The sequence below is a fragment of the Haliaeetus leucocephalus genome, unplaced genomic scaffold (assembly GCF_000737465.1).
Source record: "Haliaeetus leucocephalus isolate CR32 unplaced genomic scaffold, Haliaeetus_leucocephalus-4.0 Scaffold92, whole genome shotgun sequence".
Classification (NCBI taxonomy): domain Eukaryota; kingdom Metazoa; phylum Chordata; class Aves; order Accipitriformes; family Accipitridae; genus Haliaeetus; species Haliaeetus leucocephalus.
The window spans coordinates 16205137-16217990 of NW_010972528.1; the positions used below are offsets into that span (position 1 = coordinate 16205137).

General features: G+C 39.0%; 1 protein-coding gene across 1 annotated transcript in view; it reads right to left on the reverse strand.

The window, feature by feature from the left end:
• Nucleotides 1-744: 744 nt before the first annotated feature.
• Nucleotides 745-12854, reverse strand: part of ADAMTS18 (ADAM metallopeptidase with thrombospondin type 1 motif, 18) — a 78149-nt gene continuing 66039 nt past the window's right edge. The window contains exons 18-22 of the mRNA XM_010585160.1: nucleotides 9597-9801; nucleotides 7090-7281; nucleotides 6506-6718; nucleotides 4924-5071; nucleotides 745-1268 (exon numbers count right to left, since the gene is read on the reverse strand). Of these exons, the coding sequence (XP_010583462.1) occupies nucleotides 1153-1268; nucleotides 4924-5071; nucleotides 6506-6718; nucleotides 7090-7281; nucleotides 9597-9801 (874 nt within the window). The 3' untranslated portion in view covers nucleotides 745-1152. The remainder of the gene's footprint in view (nucleotides 1269-4923; nucleotides 5072-6505; nucleotides 6719-7089; nucleotides 7282-9596; nucleotides 9802-12854) is intronic.

Sequence of the window (12854 nt, forward strand, 5' to 3'; positions counted from 1 at the left end):
AGAATGTATAAAAATAGAATTGACTTTTATTTGGTTAGAGTAAATCATCCACTTTTTCTTTTGTTTTTCATATAACCTGTGTGAATAAATAACTATTTAGAGAAGTTTAGCATGAATTAATGGACTGTAATATTCTTGTTACTTCCTTTAGATAATGGATGAATCAAAATTTGCAGAGAGATTTAAGATTAAAAGGAAGACATTCTTCAGTATCTTGGCATTCAAACAACCTAGCTTCTGAAAAAAACTACTTTAAAATATCAAGTTTAAATTTTAAAATTACATATCTAATGAGCTTAGAAAGTTGAAAACATAACCATTGAGCTCGATAAATCTGAGTTCCTTGAGTTTAGTTAGTTGAAATATGAAATTCTATTTTACTTGTAACACAGCAATATTAAAAGTCCAAATATTCTAAAGCTGAATATTTCTAGGAATACATTTCAAGTTACTAGTTAACCACCTCTGAGTTTCTACACAAAGCAGAAAATTAATTCTTCAAAACAATAAAAACATTAGCACAATGCAAAACTTGCTTTTCCAGCAGCAAGTCTAATAGAGAAGCACCATATATCTTTGTAGTGCACTATTTACTTCTTGTGGTCACACGTGTGACGCTGCATTCTCCAGACAACAGCCATTTGAATGTCTTTCTGTGAAAGTGGCAGTAAACAGCTTCCTTACCCTGGGACGATAGGATCATAAAAAAATAGGAAAGGAAACGCTTTTGATAGTGCGATCTGTCATGCTGCCGTGCTGTAACCTTCTCCCTTGAGCTCCCGATCTCTTTTGCTTTGCATTCTGGTAAATTAGCCAGAAAAGGCTTCCTTGCCTTGATTTCTTCCTCATAACATATGACAGTGCAAAAAAACACTTTTAGAGAAAGAAGAACTGCCCCTCAAGTCTCAGTGTTCAAGTGATCCATAGTACCCTGTACTTTAGTGAGGTCAGTAAATAAAGAAAAAAAAGAAAGAAACATTCCTTTTTTAACATATATCGAACAATTACTGTACCTCAGACATTCCCTTAGAAAAAATGTCTCTTCCATCAGTGGTTTATGTGGCACCATGTCTTGCCTCAAAGCAAAGTTAATTCCAACATAAATCGAAGAAGAGAATCCTGTCACTGAAGGGTTCACGTAACACGCTGCTATCAGTTCTTCTTCGTGCATGATTTACAACATTGCTTGCCATAAAATTTGTGGTTACACACACCATGCTGGGGTACCAGATGACACCAAGTGAAGAAATCCACACAAGAAGGATCATCTGAAGGAGAGAAATCCAAGCAATACGGTGAGACCGTGTTTTAGCAAGTCTATGAGTCAGGCAATATTTCCGCACACTTGTATGCATTTGGTAATATTAAAAACATGACGGGTGACTAAATTCAAAGAATAGGAACCATGAACTAGTTTTCATCTCAAAAATACTAGTTTCTTTTTTAATTTGTTAAGAGATGTTTGATTTGTTAAGAGGTTAAACTGATGGAGATAGAGCTAATACAATAGGAGGGTCAGAGGCTAAAGGAATTAAAAAATGAGGAGCACGCTTTGAAGTTCAGGAAACCAGGAGGAAGTTCCACTGTGCAGGATAATAAGTCATCTGTGTTTTCATCCCTGATTACAAGTGTTGTTCTAAAGCCAGGTACTTGTACAAATGAGCCTGCTCCATGCTTGATGCTGATTGCTTGTTGCCATCATCATCGCATGGAGTTTACCTGCACCTCAGAGTAGTGTCAGCTTTGAGTGTATGTGCATGTACATGTACACACAAAATGCGTGGAAATCTGAACGCATGGACCCTACTCTGTGTACATGTGTGCCCAAAGTGCTCTGCTATGTGTTTGCGTTCCAACACTTTCTAGAGGGACTTATTTCTCTCCATTTGACTAGGCAGGGAACCTAAGAAATCTCTCTTCTTGGACACTTTAGTTAGGGGGCATGAATCAGGCTTTTAGGACTTGCCATGTTGGTGAAATCTTAACTGCAATGGGAAAAGAGCCAGGCTGACGATGTTTAGTTCTGAAAAGCCCAGCTTTTAATTACAAATACAAATAAACCATATTTCTCAATTATGATTTTATTTCATGTAAAGTTATGTACAGATCATTTATACACACTGCCTGGTCGCTTTAAAAACATTTCATAGCTGCTCCTTTCTACAGTTTTGTAGTAGATGCTTTATGTTTCTTTAAAAGAGCAGAGTGATGATTCATATGGATGATTTATAAACAAATTCACCATGTCTGAGAGAGCAGTAAGACATTTAGATGAGGTTTAGCAAAATTTATAGCTAAACTGAAATCTCCTGTGAGCATGGGAAAAGATTCCATTTGACTCTCAGAACTACTGTTTACATGGTCAATAAAAGGAATTTACAAGGAGACAGTGAAGAAAAATCTAGCCACTGTTGTCTGCATTCTCAGATCAGCCAAGTTGAGTTACAGAAGATAAATGCTCCCTCACATAGCACAGACAACTTCTTCATATTCTGTGGGCCAGGAGTCATCTCTGTCTCTCTATAGGAACTTATTTTGATTAGTCACCATTTTTTGCTTCTTTTGATTCCCTTTTATATGATGGCAAAGGTGGGTTTGTGTACCTTTATCACCCTCAAATTTATTTGAATGAATAAGAAAATAATTCAATAATAATAATTTTTTTTAAAGATGCTCTTTTATTCCTCAGTTTTTAGAAACATTTGCCTGTCTGTAAATGCTAATGGTATGTAAAGAAGATACTGTCTTTGAACAAACAGTTGTCCAGGAACTAGGAAGCTCAGTACTGAATGGCAGCCTTCCCACTCCACAGCATTGCCTTTCTAGTCTTGACTGAGGGTCAGTAGGGATGCAACTGGGAGTTCAGCACCAGCTTTCACGTTACTTCATCTGCTGTCCACCAGACAGAATTTGCCGCTGGGAGGATGCAAAGCAGACAACAGATGAAAAACATGCACAGCACAAAGAGAGGAAAGCTTTCTGATTAAGTCAGGAAGAAGCTCTCCTGCCATGGAAAGGTAAATTTTCAAAAATTACAAATTACTGTTCAAAAAAAAAATTATAAGCACTAAGGAGGCAATGTTAATAAATCATTATGTCCCTTTTGAAGATCGGAGTGCAATGCTAACATTACAGAGGTATGGCCATAAACTTTACTCTTGGGACCTAATCCAAAGACCATTGGAATGAACACAAAGAGTCCCACAAACTTCAATGGATGTGGATCAGGCTATCCATCCCTTATTTCTATTTACTCGAGTATTTAAATGTTGTTTAAATTTTCATTCATTTTAAGCAGTTGGATTTACTAGGAGTTATGGTGACCGTAACTGCATCTAACAGAGGGATGGAAATGACCCAGTTTGTCTAGGAAAGTGTGTAAACTCTCCCTGAAACATAAATTTCTTGACTGTGATCACTGAGCTGGAGCTGCATGGCTGATAATAGAGACTGATTTGCTTCAATGTGATTCCAGCACAGCTGGTTCCCTCTCTTTTTGCTGGTTTAGACAGAAAGTTAGAGAGCAGTGAAGAGATAATTGATCTCTAGAGCCTGACGACCCAGTTATAATAAAGGGGAAAGGGCTCCTGCAGATGTGAGGAGAGAGAGAAACAGGCCAAGGCCAAAATTAATAACAGACATTACTCCAGACATGAAATATAGCAGAGGAAGGCAGGGGTGAAAGAAAAGTGCTTGCTGTATCGTGACAGAAAAGGATGTAATACAGAAACTCCAAAGTACAGCAGAAGTTTTTGGGAAGGTTAATTTGAAGTATGAAGAACATTTACTTATAAAAACAGCAGAACTATTTACTTATCCCTTTTAGGACCATTTCATCTATAGATCCTTGTTTGGATTCAGGTCCCCTGATACATCAGTTTGATACTCTGCATGTCTTGAGTTGCTGCAGTAGAATGGTCTGTTAAGATATCACTGGGTTTTACAGGGTTTCTGTGCACAGAGAATGCCAGGAATCGGTACAGATGAGGGGGGTGGTTGGCTAATGTCAATTTACAAGATGCAGGGCCAGAGCGTGACCTTTGCTCCCAACTCTATTACCACCTTTCTCTTGCAATCCGGCCTAGGTTTTATAGAGATATACGGTATTTTGAAAGTTAACATTTAAAGTGCTTTAGCATACCTAGATAACTGTGTTATATGGGACAAACCCGGACCTCCATGAGCTTTTTTCCCCACAGTGAAAACTGTAACCAGCTTGTAAGCAAATATGTGGGCTGGGGCTAACGCACCACGCGCTTTCTGTGGTGGTTCTGAGAGAACTCCCCTTCCATCATTCAGCGTGACACAAAGCCTCTTGCTCCCCCTGCTCCTCTAGAATTGCAAAACACACTGAAGAGGTGGAGAGGGATACAGCAGACACACAACTGGGGACAGAGCTTAATTTCATGTTCCCTGACTGCATGTCATACGCTAATCAGAAGCAGTAAGAAAAGAAGTACATTCTAGACAAAGCATTTTTGGACTCCCAGGATATGGGTGCAATCTGAAGCTTGGGAGGGCTTCGGAAGACTAAAAATAAATGGCAAATTCTTATTGCTTAGTTCAAAAGTTGCTATTTTTAACCATAAAACAGTACCAGCATAGGATGCTTCTGTTATTAAACAAGATAGAATAAAGATGCAGCTCAGAACCAAATGGCATAACTTTTTAACGTACTTTTTTTTTAACATATCCTTGTTTGTAAAATCTCCTGTGCCAGTTATACTCTCAAGTCTGCTTTAAGAGGTTTCACTTTGAGAAGAGAGATGTTGTAGTATTAGAGAGTAACTGTAAAGCTGGAAAGTTTATGAAGGAACATGACAGATACTATTCTTCAGCAGGTGTAACTGGAAAAGGTGATTTTTGCTGGATACAGATTTCTAAGCAGCCAACCCTGCTGCAGCACGTAGAGCTGAGTTTTACCTCTTTTCACAGGGACTGGGCAGAAGTTAGTATTGCAAGCTCTCAGGACTGCTGGTTTCTGATGGGGCAAGCATCCAGAAGCTGGTCTTCCTTGGCGCAGGCACTGTACGCTCCGGGTTTGCACTCCCCCTCCACATGTTACCGTACACTGTAGAGAGGAAAAGAAGTCAAAGCTGTCTTTCATTACAGAGACTCTCTGGGAGCCCATGAAAGCCAAAGGAGTAACTTTCAAGGACTTTGGATGAGACTTCCAAAGAGAGAGGGGTCAGGATTGGATGTGTTGCTGTTCAGCAACCCCCATGAGGAACAACTTTTCAAAGATGCGTGCATCTGGTCTCCCTTCTGAAAGTTTGGTTATTTAAGGACTCAGCTGAAAATTTGGTTCCTTACTTAGGCGTCGAGACAGAAACTGAACATTTCAGAAAACCTGTTCCTGATTGTCTGCAATGATTTCTTTTGAACTCTGAGCCTCTGGGCCCAATCCTGCTGTCTGAACAGAGATAAAACTCCCATTGGAACCACAATTATGGCAGTATCTGGGGGAAAACACTATGCATTTGCAGGAAGATCTATGAAGTATTTTAAACTGAATAAGCCTTTTACTTGTATGTGTTTCATGAAAAGTTGTCTTTAAGATAAATGTGATCATTTTCATCTGATTACAATTGTCAGGCATACATTGTTTCAAGTAAATGTTATTAAATGAGTGTGTGTCCCATTGATATGTGACTCATAAAGTAGATAAGTTCCAGAAATACAGAAGCTTGTTTGCAAGAATGTAGAAACAAATACAGACTGATCCCGTAATTAATCATAGTATTTAGGGAATTCCAGGCAATCTGTGCAGATCCTCAAATACATTGTGCACATAGATATGTAATAGTTCAACCATAGTGCAATTTGAGGAAGACTGAGGAGAAACTGTTGGAAAATAAGCGTGGAATGTAGTGCCTCTCGAGCATGAATAACATTTTTAGGTGACATTCTTCAGTTTCAGGACAAAGAATTGAGCTGCACCAAAGCACATGATGGATGTGGACCAGCTGCATCATGTTTCAGTGGCTGAGTGGTGTGACCTTCCTTAGGGAATGGCTACACGCAGGAGTCGCCTGTGGACTGCTAGTACTGGAGATACTGCCTCCATACAATCGGACATTTGACTACAGCACAATGTAAGACTGGAGCTAGTTTTAATCTAGGTAGCTTGGACTCACATTGCCAGTCACAGTGGCGTGGTCTTTGGCATCTTACGCCGGCCAGGTGTTTGTGCCACTCCAGCTAGCATTCAATCTGTGGCATATGATACCGCGGCTTTTCTAGGTTTGGTGCTCTCTAAGCCCAGCACTGCAACCTCAGCTTCTAATTACGGTGGGTACACTGTCCAAGATTCAGCAGTTGCATTGCAGTTGTTTTGTTCTTTAATGTTGTGTAGTGAAAAGCACTAGGGGATGCTACTTGAACTACTATGTAGAGAAACTTGCTCCTTTTGTAAACTGTGTAAAAGCCAAGACGTGAAATAGTGCTGGAGAAAGAGCGCTAGCTAGGACAGGGAGAGAGAGGTGAGAAGGTTTCCCATTCCTACCTGCTGCCAGGGTGAGGAATACCAGCCCGACACCATGTTATACAATGTTAGCGATGGGCAGGCTCCCTTGTTACAAGCTTCTTCCAGGACGGTGTTTGGTTTCTTGATGTTTCTACATCTTCTCTGTGGAAAGGTGATCAATTTCCCATGGATGCTTTTCTCACCACATTTTAGTTCTCTCTTTTGTACACCTGGGCCACAGGAGGCTGAGCACTGCAAAGGCAAAGTACACGTGTTTCTATAAACACATTCAGATAAAGGAGAATGTGCTATGTGCAAGAGAGCCCGAATTATGTAAAACTACAAAAGCATTATATAACTAAAACCACAAAGACTATGTTTCATAATGTGTAAACTGAAATATGAATCCAAGTCAGTGAAGGTCCTGAAAAACAAAGACATCAGGGTACATCTGTCTACATCTGGATGTAAAGAACTGTGTTTTTATAGCAGCTTGCCTAGAACACCTGATTTTCAAATGACAGCCATCTTTCTTTCCCCCACTTGGTTTGTGTGTGTCCCTGAGTCAACATTTCCAAGAGCAGCAAAGGAAGGCAGTGAGCCATGTAACTGCACCACCGTACCTCACTCCAAGAAGAAATCACCCACTGGAGTCGGTCATTTTTGGGGCAGCGTCCTAGCACACAGGTCTGCTGGGATTCAGGTTTATGGTCTCTGCTGCACATACTGTCAGGCAAGATTTTAACCTTGGGAGAACCGGTACTTTTGCAGTAGACATCCCGTTTCTTAACACCTCTCCCACAAGTCTTGGAGCACTGTGATGGAAAGAAATACTCATTTGAACTAGAGGAAATGAAAAATGGCATTATTTGTATTTTACAGCAGAGCATAGAAACCATGGCTAATGTGTTGTGTAGCTGCCATTGTAAGTAAACTTGAAATTCTATTAGTGAATAAGTAACAGTAACATCTGTATGTTGCTTCTAAAACATTGTTCTAAGTGATTTCTCAATGTAAACTATGAACTCTTACAGCCCCCATGTAGAACAGATAAGTAATATCTCTCTTCCGTAGATGAGGTAAGTTGGACTGGTGAGCAAAATGCTTTTTTCCCTGGACAGCATAGTTGAAAGCTGGTCCTAACCTCCCATCGCAAAATCTCCCATGGCAAGATGTTCTTGGCTATTTGTTATTTTGTCCTCACCTTGGCCTAGAGGGGTGAGATAGAGGCAGAGAAAACTACCCAGGGAATCTATACATTACTCCTTCACCAAATGAATCTCACTACAGGACACAATCTCATACAGACAATGGTTAAGAAGTTTGACCAAAAATATTTTAATTGCCAAGATTACAGCTGAAGCTTAGGACAAGTCACCAGTGAATAAATATGCATTGTTGAACCGTGGTTCAGTTGAAAAGACATTCTATAGTTTTCATTGCTGTAGCATACAACAAAATGCATGAATGAGCCATTTCTGATGAAATGAAGAAATAGACAGCCCTGAAATAATGCTGCCAGCTTTCTACCTTGTTGCATCCTCTTCTAATTGTTCTTCTTTTTAGTAATAATTAAGGGGCACATTTCAAAGCAGAATCCTGCACTATTGCTATCCGTATTAAATCACAAACGTTTTTGAAAGATTTCATGAAAGCAGAGTTGTACTGAGGATGCAGTATCTGCATGCTGAAAATCTATGGTTTTAATCTTTCCCCAAAACAAACAAAAAACTCCTTTCATTTAAATTTACTCTGATTTGTGTAGAGAGGCTGGGTATTTTGCATTTTTTTCCTCTTAACTCCTTTGAGCCTGTGATACAGCTGAATCTTAAAATCTTCACTAACTTGTTCAACAGGCCTGTTCAGTACATTTCAGCAGGACTTGTGAACTTAATTTTCATAGGCTTATTTGAAACTTGAATTGTGCACCTCTTAAAGAGGAGGAAAATGGATGTGTTCATTTTGGTTTTTTTTTTAAGTTTAGTAGAAGGAAGGTTTGAAGAGTGAATGTGTTTGAAGACTTTGTTCTTCCTTTTTAAGTATCTAATCATCATACCTGGTTTTTATAATCTCCTGCGACACTAAGGCTTCCTTTACATATACTGCAAGAAAAAGTTTCTTTTTGAGTGTTAAAACTCTGTTATGATGGACTATCGAGTAGTTACTCATCTGTCATAGTACATTACAGGGCACTCCCTGGAGAGGCAGTCTGTGCTTCTCAGCTGGGAATGCTTAGGTCAAGATGTTCTTGAACACCTAAAGAGTAACAGTACCAAGAAGTGTACACAGAAGTAATAGATTTTTCAGTAAATTTAAATCCACCTTGAATCTCACTAAATGAAGATGGAAAAATAAAAACGATATAGCTCCTTTTGATATGTGTAATGTCAGCTTTCTCTTAAACCCCAAATTTCCCAGTACTCCATTTATCCTTACATTAATAGTTCATATCAGCATCAATAGTAGTGAAAGAAAGAGCAGAGATGAGTTTTGTGTAAGCATGTCTGTGTTTTTTAACTCAGGCTGGTTTAATGTCAGGCAGTTTGCAGGTTTGTAAATCAGGATGTGTACACACAGGAATCTGCCCAGGGGCCTTATGCCCCTCATGGCAATTAACTGCAGCAGTACTCTACTTGCAGTAGAATAGTTACTCTAACAAAGGCAAAAGTACAGAAGTGATTAGGGAACATGTAAATCACAGATTTATCAACCCAAAGCTCACATACATGTGTGCATTAATATGCAACTCTAACCCCACATACTACTTCATTCCTTGACTGCCTGTCATCCCGGAGAAAAGTCAATATTGCTGTGGGTTGTAATCTCAGAGGGGGCTTAATGGCTTTGAAGAATTCATAGAGCCTTAAGTTATGAAACCAGAAAAAATTCTCCATCTATTCGTATGTACCAAACAGGACACCACATGTCCACTTCTGGCAAGCCCTCCTGTCCGAGCACTTAGGAAGGGTAGTTAAAATATATACATAGTTTACATGTTATCTTCATGAATAGAGCCACTTGCAAAATACCAATCATCACGAAGTTTGCACTGTTCTTCTTTTTGAGCATTGTTTTTGGCAATATTTTCATTACACCAGCAGACAAAAATACAAGTTTTTCTCCCAATTACCTGAGACCATAGGCCGGGGCTCCATTCAGGTGGGCAGTCCTGACTGTTGCACATCTGCACCTGTGTAGGGGTGCTGACAGGACACAGGGAATGGGCCACTACCTCCTCTCTTTGGAAGGCCCTTTTCTGAACACACTGAATGAGACGACTTTGTTGCCCTCCTCCACAAGATTTGCTGCATGCACTCCATTCACCTGTTGACCAGCTTAAAGGAGAAAATGTACGTTAGAAACACAGGAGTCCAATGAGCTTTATAAAATCAATACATATGAGCGTCCTATCAAATGTGAATTATTCAGGGATTCTGCTTAGCCTGCTCTCCTGATGTACCAATACCTGTTCCAGCAATCAGAAAGCCATAGTTACATAATCTGTCTTCAAAGCATGGAACATTTTGCTAGGATGAAATATAAGTCACACAACTAGAACAACTAGTATCACTTACTTAATGTTCTCATCTACCAGAACCAGCCTGCCTATGAATCTGACCTGGAATCTGGAATTCTGTGGGGTCTGAGAGGGACGCTGCCATTGAGGCTGGTGGAGTATCCAGAAGATCTAAGGGTCTGGCTAACAAATCACCATTCCTTTGTAACCATGTCTGTGCTTTTAATTGAAAAAAATCTCTCTAAAACAGGAAAAGAAAAATCTTTTCTAAGGAAATGGTAGGATGATCACTTTCATCGTTTTAGCTGCTGAAGAGACCTCCAGATAGACTAACAGATCCAAGGCCAAAGGAAGAATCCAGATAGATGGAGAGAGTTCTGTAAGTCGATACAATTTGGTTATTGGAAAGTTCTGCCCTTTGTTGTTACATTTTTTCCTTTTTACATCTCTCAGAAGACAGGGCGGAGGAGGAAGATTCACCTAAGCTGATAGAAAGGAAAAGCTGGCATGGCAGGGAAAGAATGGGGCCAATTTAGCTGAGCATGTACCTCCCAATATATTTGTGTGTAGATGATACACTCAGACAGGGTGACAAATGTTGGCATGGTGCTGTCCAGTGGTATTTATGTCAAACTTTACTGGCCTCTATTCACAAAAAAGAACTTGCTTGCTAAAATCAGCAGTCCTGTCTTTAGTGTCTTGAGGATTTAAATGTCCTCAGACTAATAAATTTGGCAGACAGATGATGTAGAATCTAAATAAAACAGAGGAAATTTAACCAAAAGCTGTGGGCCAAATCTATACTCCAGTCACAGGCATGCTTCAGTTATGCATCATGTCACTGAAGTTACACAAAGTCTGAAGAATTATTGCCAATTGCTTAGGATAAGTTCAGTTTTGAAATGTGAATAGCTGCTCAGTATTTCTATTATTGAAGCATTGAGTGGGTCCCCAGCCTTTGTGGAACACTTTGCAAACATACAACCAGTTGCCTTTGACCTTGAAGGCTTACAACATAAGACCATAAATAACACCTAGATAGGAAAACAGAAGTGAAGAAACAAAGGAAATTTTGAATGACTAAATGATTACTCAAGTCGAGAACTCTTATTCAGAGACCCAGCACTGAAATTAAACTGTAAAGAGCAGTTTTACAAATTTTTAATAATTTATGCCACAGAAAAGGTTCTCCTCTCAAATCCAACTGCTTGGCCTATTCTACTTCCTACAGCATCAGTCCTGTGACCACTGGCATAGCTGCTTACATACAGTTTGAATGACAAGAAAGCTTTGGTTTTTTCTTTTCTTACTGTGTGAAAGATGAACAGCATCCCATTTGCCTGTCTGTTCACATCTGCCTGAAAACAAAGCTAATTTCAATTTGTAAAAAATGTATAAAAAGCCTATTTTGGAAAAATCCCTTTGGGAATAGAATAAACCCCAACTCTCAGTCTAGTAACTTCAGTAACTGCCAAAAGTAGTGGGGAACATAAAAAGCACTAATTTAAGGACAAAGAAGTTGTAATGTGAAAAGTCAGTAGTTATGTAATTCCAGAACATGTCAGAAGTTCCCTTTTTCTGTGATTTATAAATATTTGGACTGTTGCAATACAAACTAATGGAAAAAAAGTTATACTTTTAATCCATTTTACAACTTTTAATTAGTTTGCCTTGATGTTTCTGACAACGGTGATTGGTAGAGCAACCAAAAGTGTTCATTTTAAGAGTTTGTTCGCCATAACTGCCCAGAAAGTTCCCCTCTTCACAGAGGAGAGGGCAATAAACCTACTTTAATGTCCTCTAGTAAACAGCCATTTTCCAAGATTATCTGGGCTGTGATCCAAGAGCATCTTTCATTAGCTCAAATAACTAAATAATTATGACCAGATTTGGCAGCTCTGAAATCCAACAACAACAGTGTGCAGTACTGATGCTTTTCTGTGTTCTTACTGCTGGGACAGTAGTTTGTTCCTACTCAGACTAATAAGTCTTTGTTCTTATGCAGTAATTATTCCTCACTGACCTTTTTAAGTCTGGAGCCTCTTTTATGTCACAAAACTGACACGCTTGTATCTCATCTATTATTCACCTCCTTCCCGTGCCTATTATGCCTACCGTATTTGGTTTTGCTTTATTTGCTGGCTAGTAAGCATTCTTTGTTTCCTCCATGGTATTTATTAATACTACATTTTTTGATGTTGGCAGTCTCGGTTTTATGGGAAATATTACATGCCGTGACTTTCTGGGCAGATTCCTCAGCAGAGATATTCTGGCATAGTTTCACTCAGCTGAATGGCAATCTGTTAACTTTAGACATGGGCCTACATGTAGATCCTCCATACATTAATATATCCTAAGGTTTTTAAAAATAACTAATTAGTGAATTGAATTCTTTTTCCTAGAGGTGGCTTGGGGCTTTTATGGTTATTATTTTTGTACTCTTTTTAGGGTTCAAGTCATTAATTGTGTTTTAAAGTAGTAAATCTAAGAATACCAGAGCAATTTCAGCATGAAAACATTGGACTGTGTCTCAAAATGGATATTCAGCATTTTCAGTGACAGGTATATCAGTGGATGTTCAAAATACATCGGGATCTCCAGTTAATAGAAATGGAAACTTTGTGTGTGGTCAATAGAAATGAATATGATTTTGGTGAAGCTTTATAGCATAGCAATGCCACATCAAAACAAAGGTAAGCATAAACAGCTTAAAAAGACTCCTGGGAACATCACAGACAATACATTTCTGTCTACATGATACTGAGTTCCTTGGATAAAAATAGTTCTGGCAAAAGATAAGTCACATGTGAGAAGACTGTGTTTGGCTACAAAGATTTCTTAAAATTGGTATTGAGAAAATCATGTGGCTAA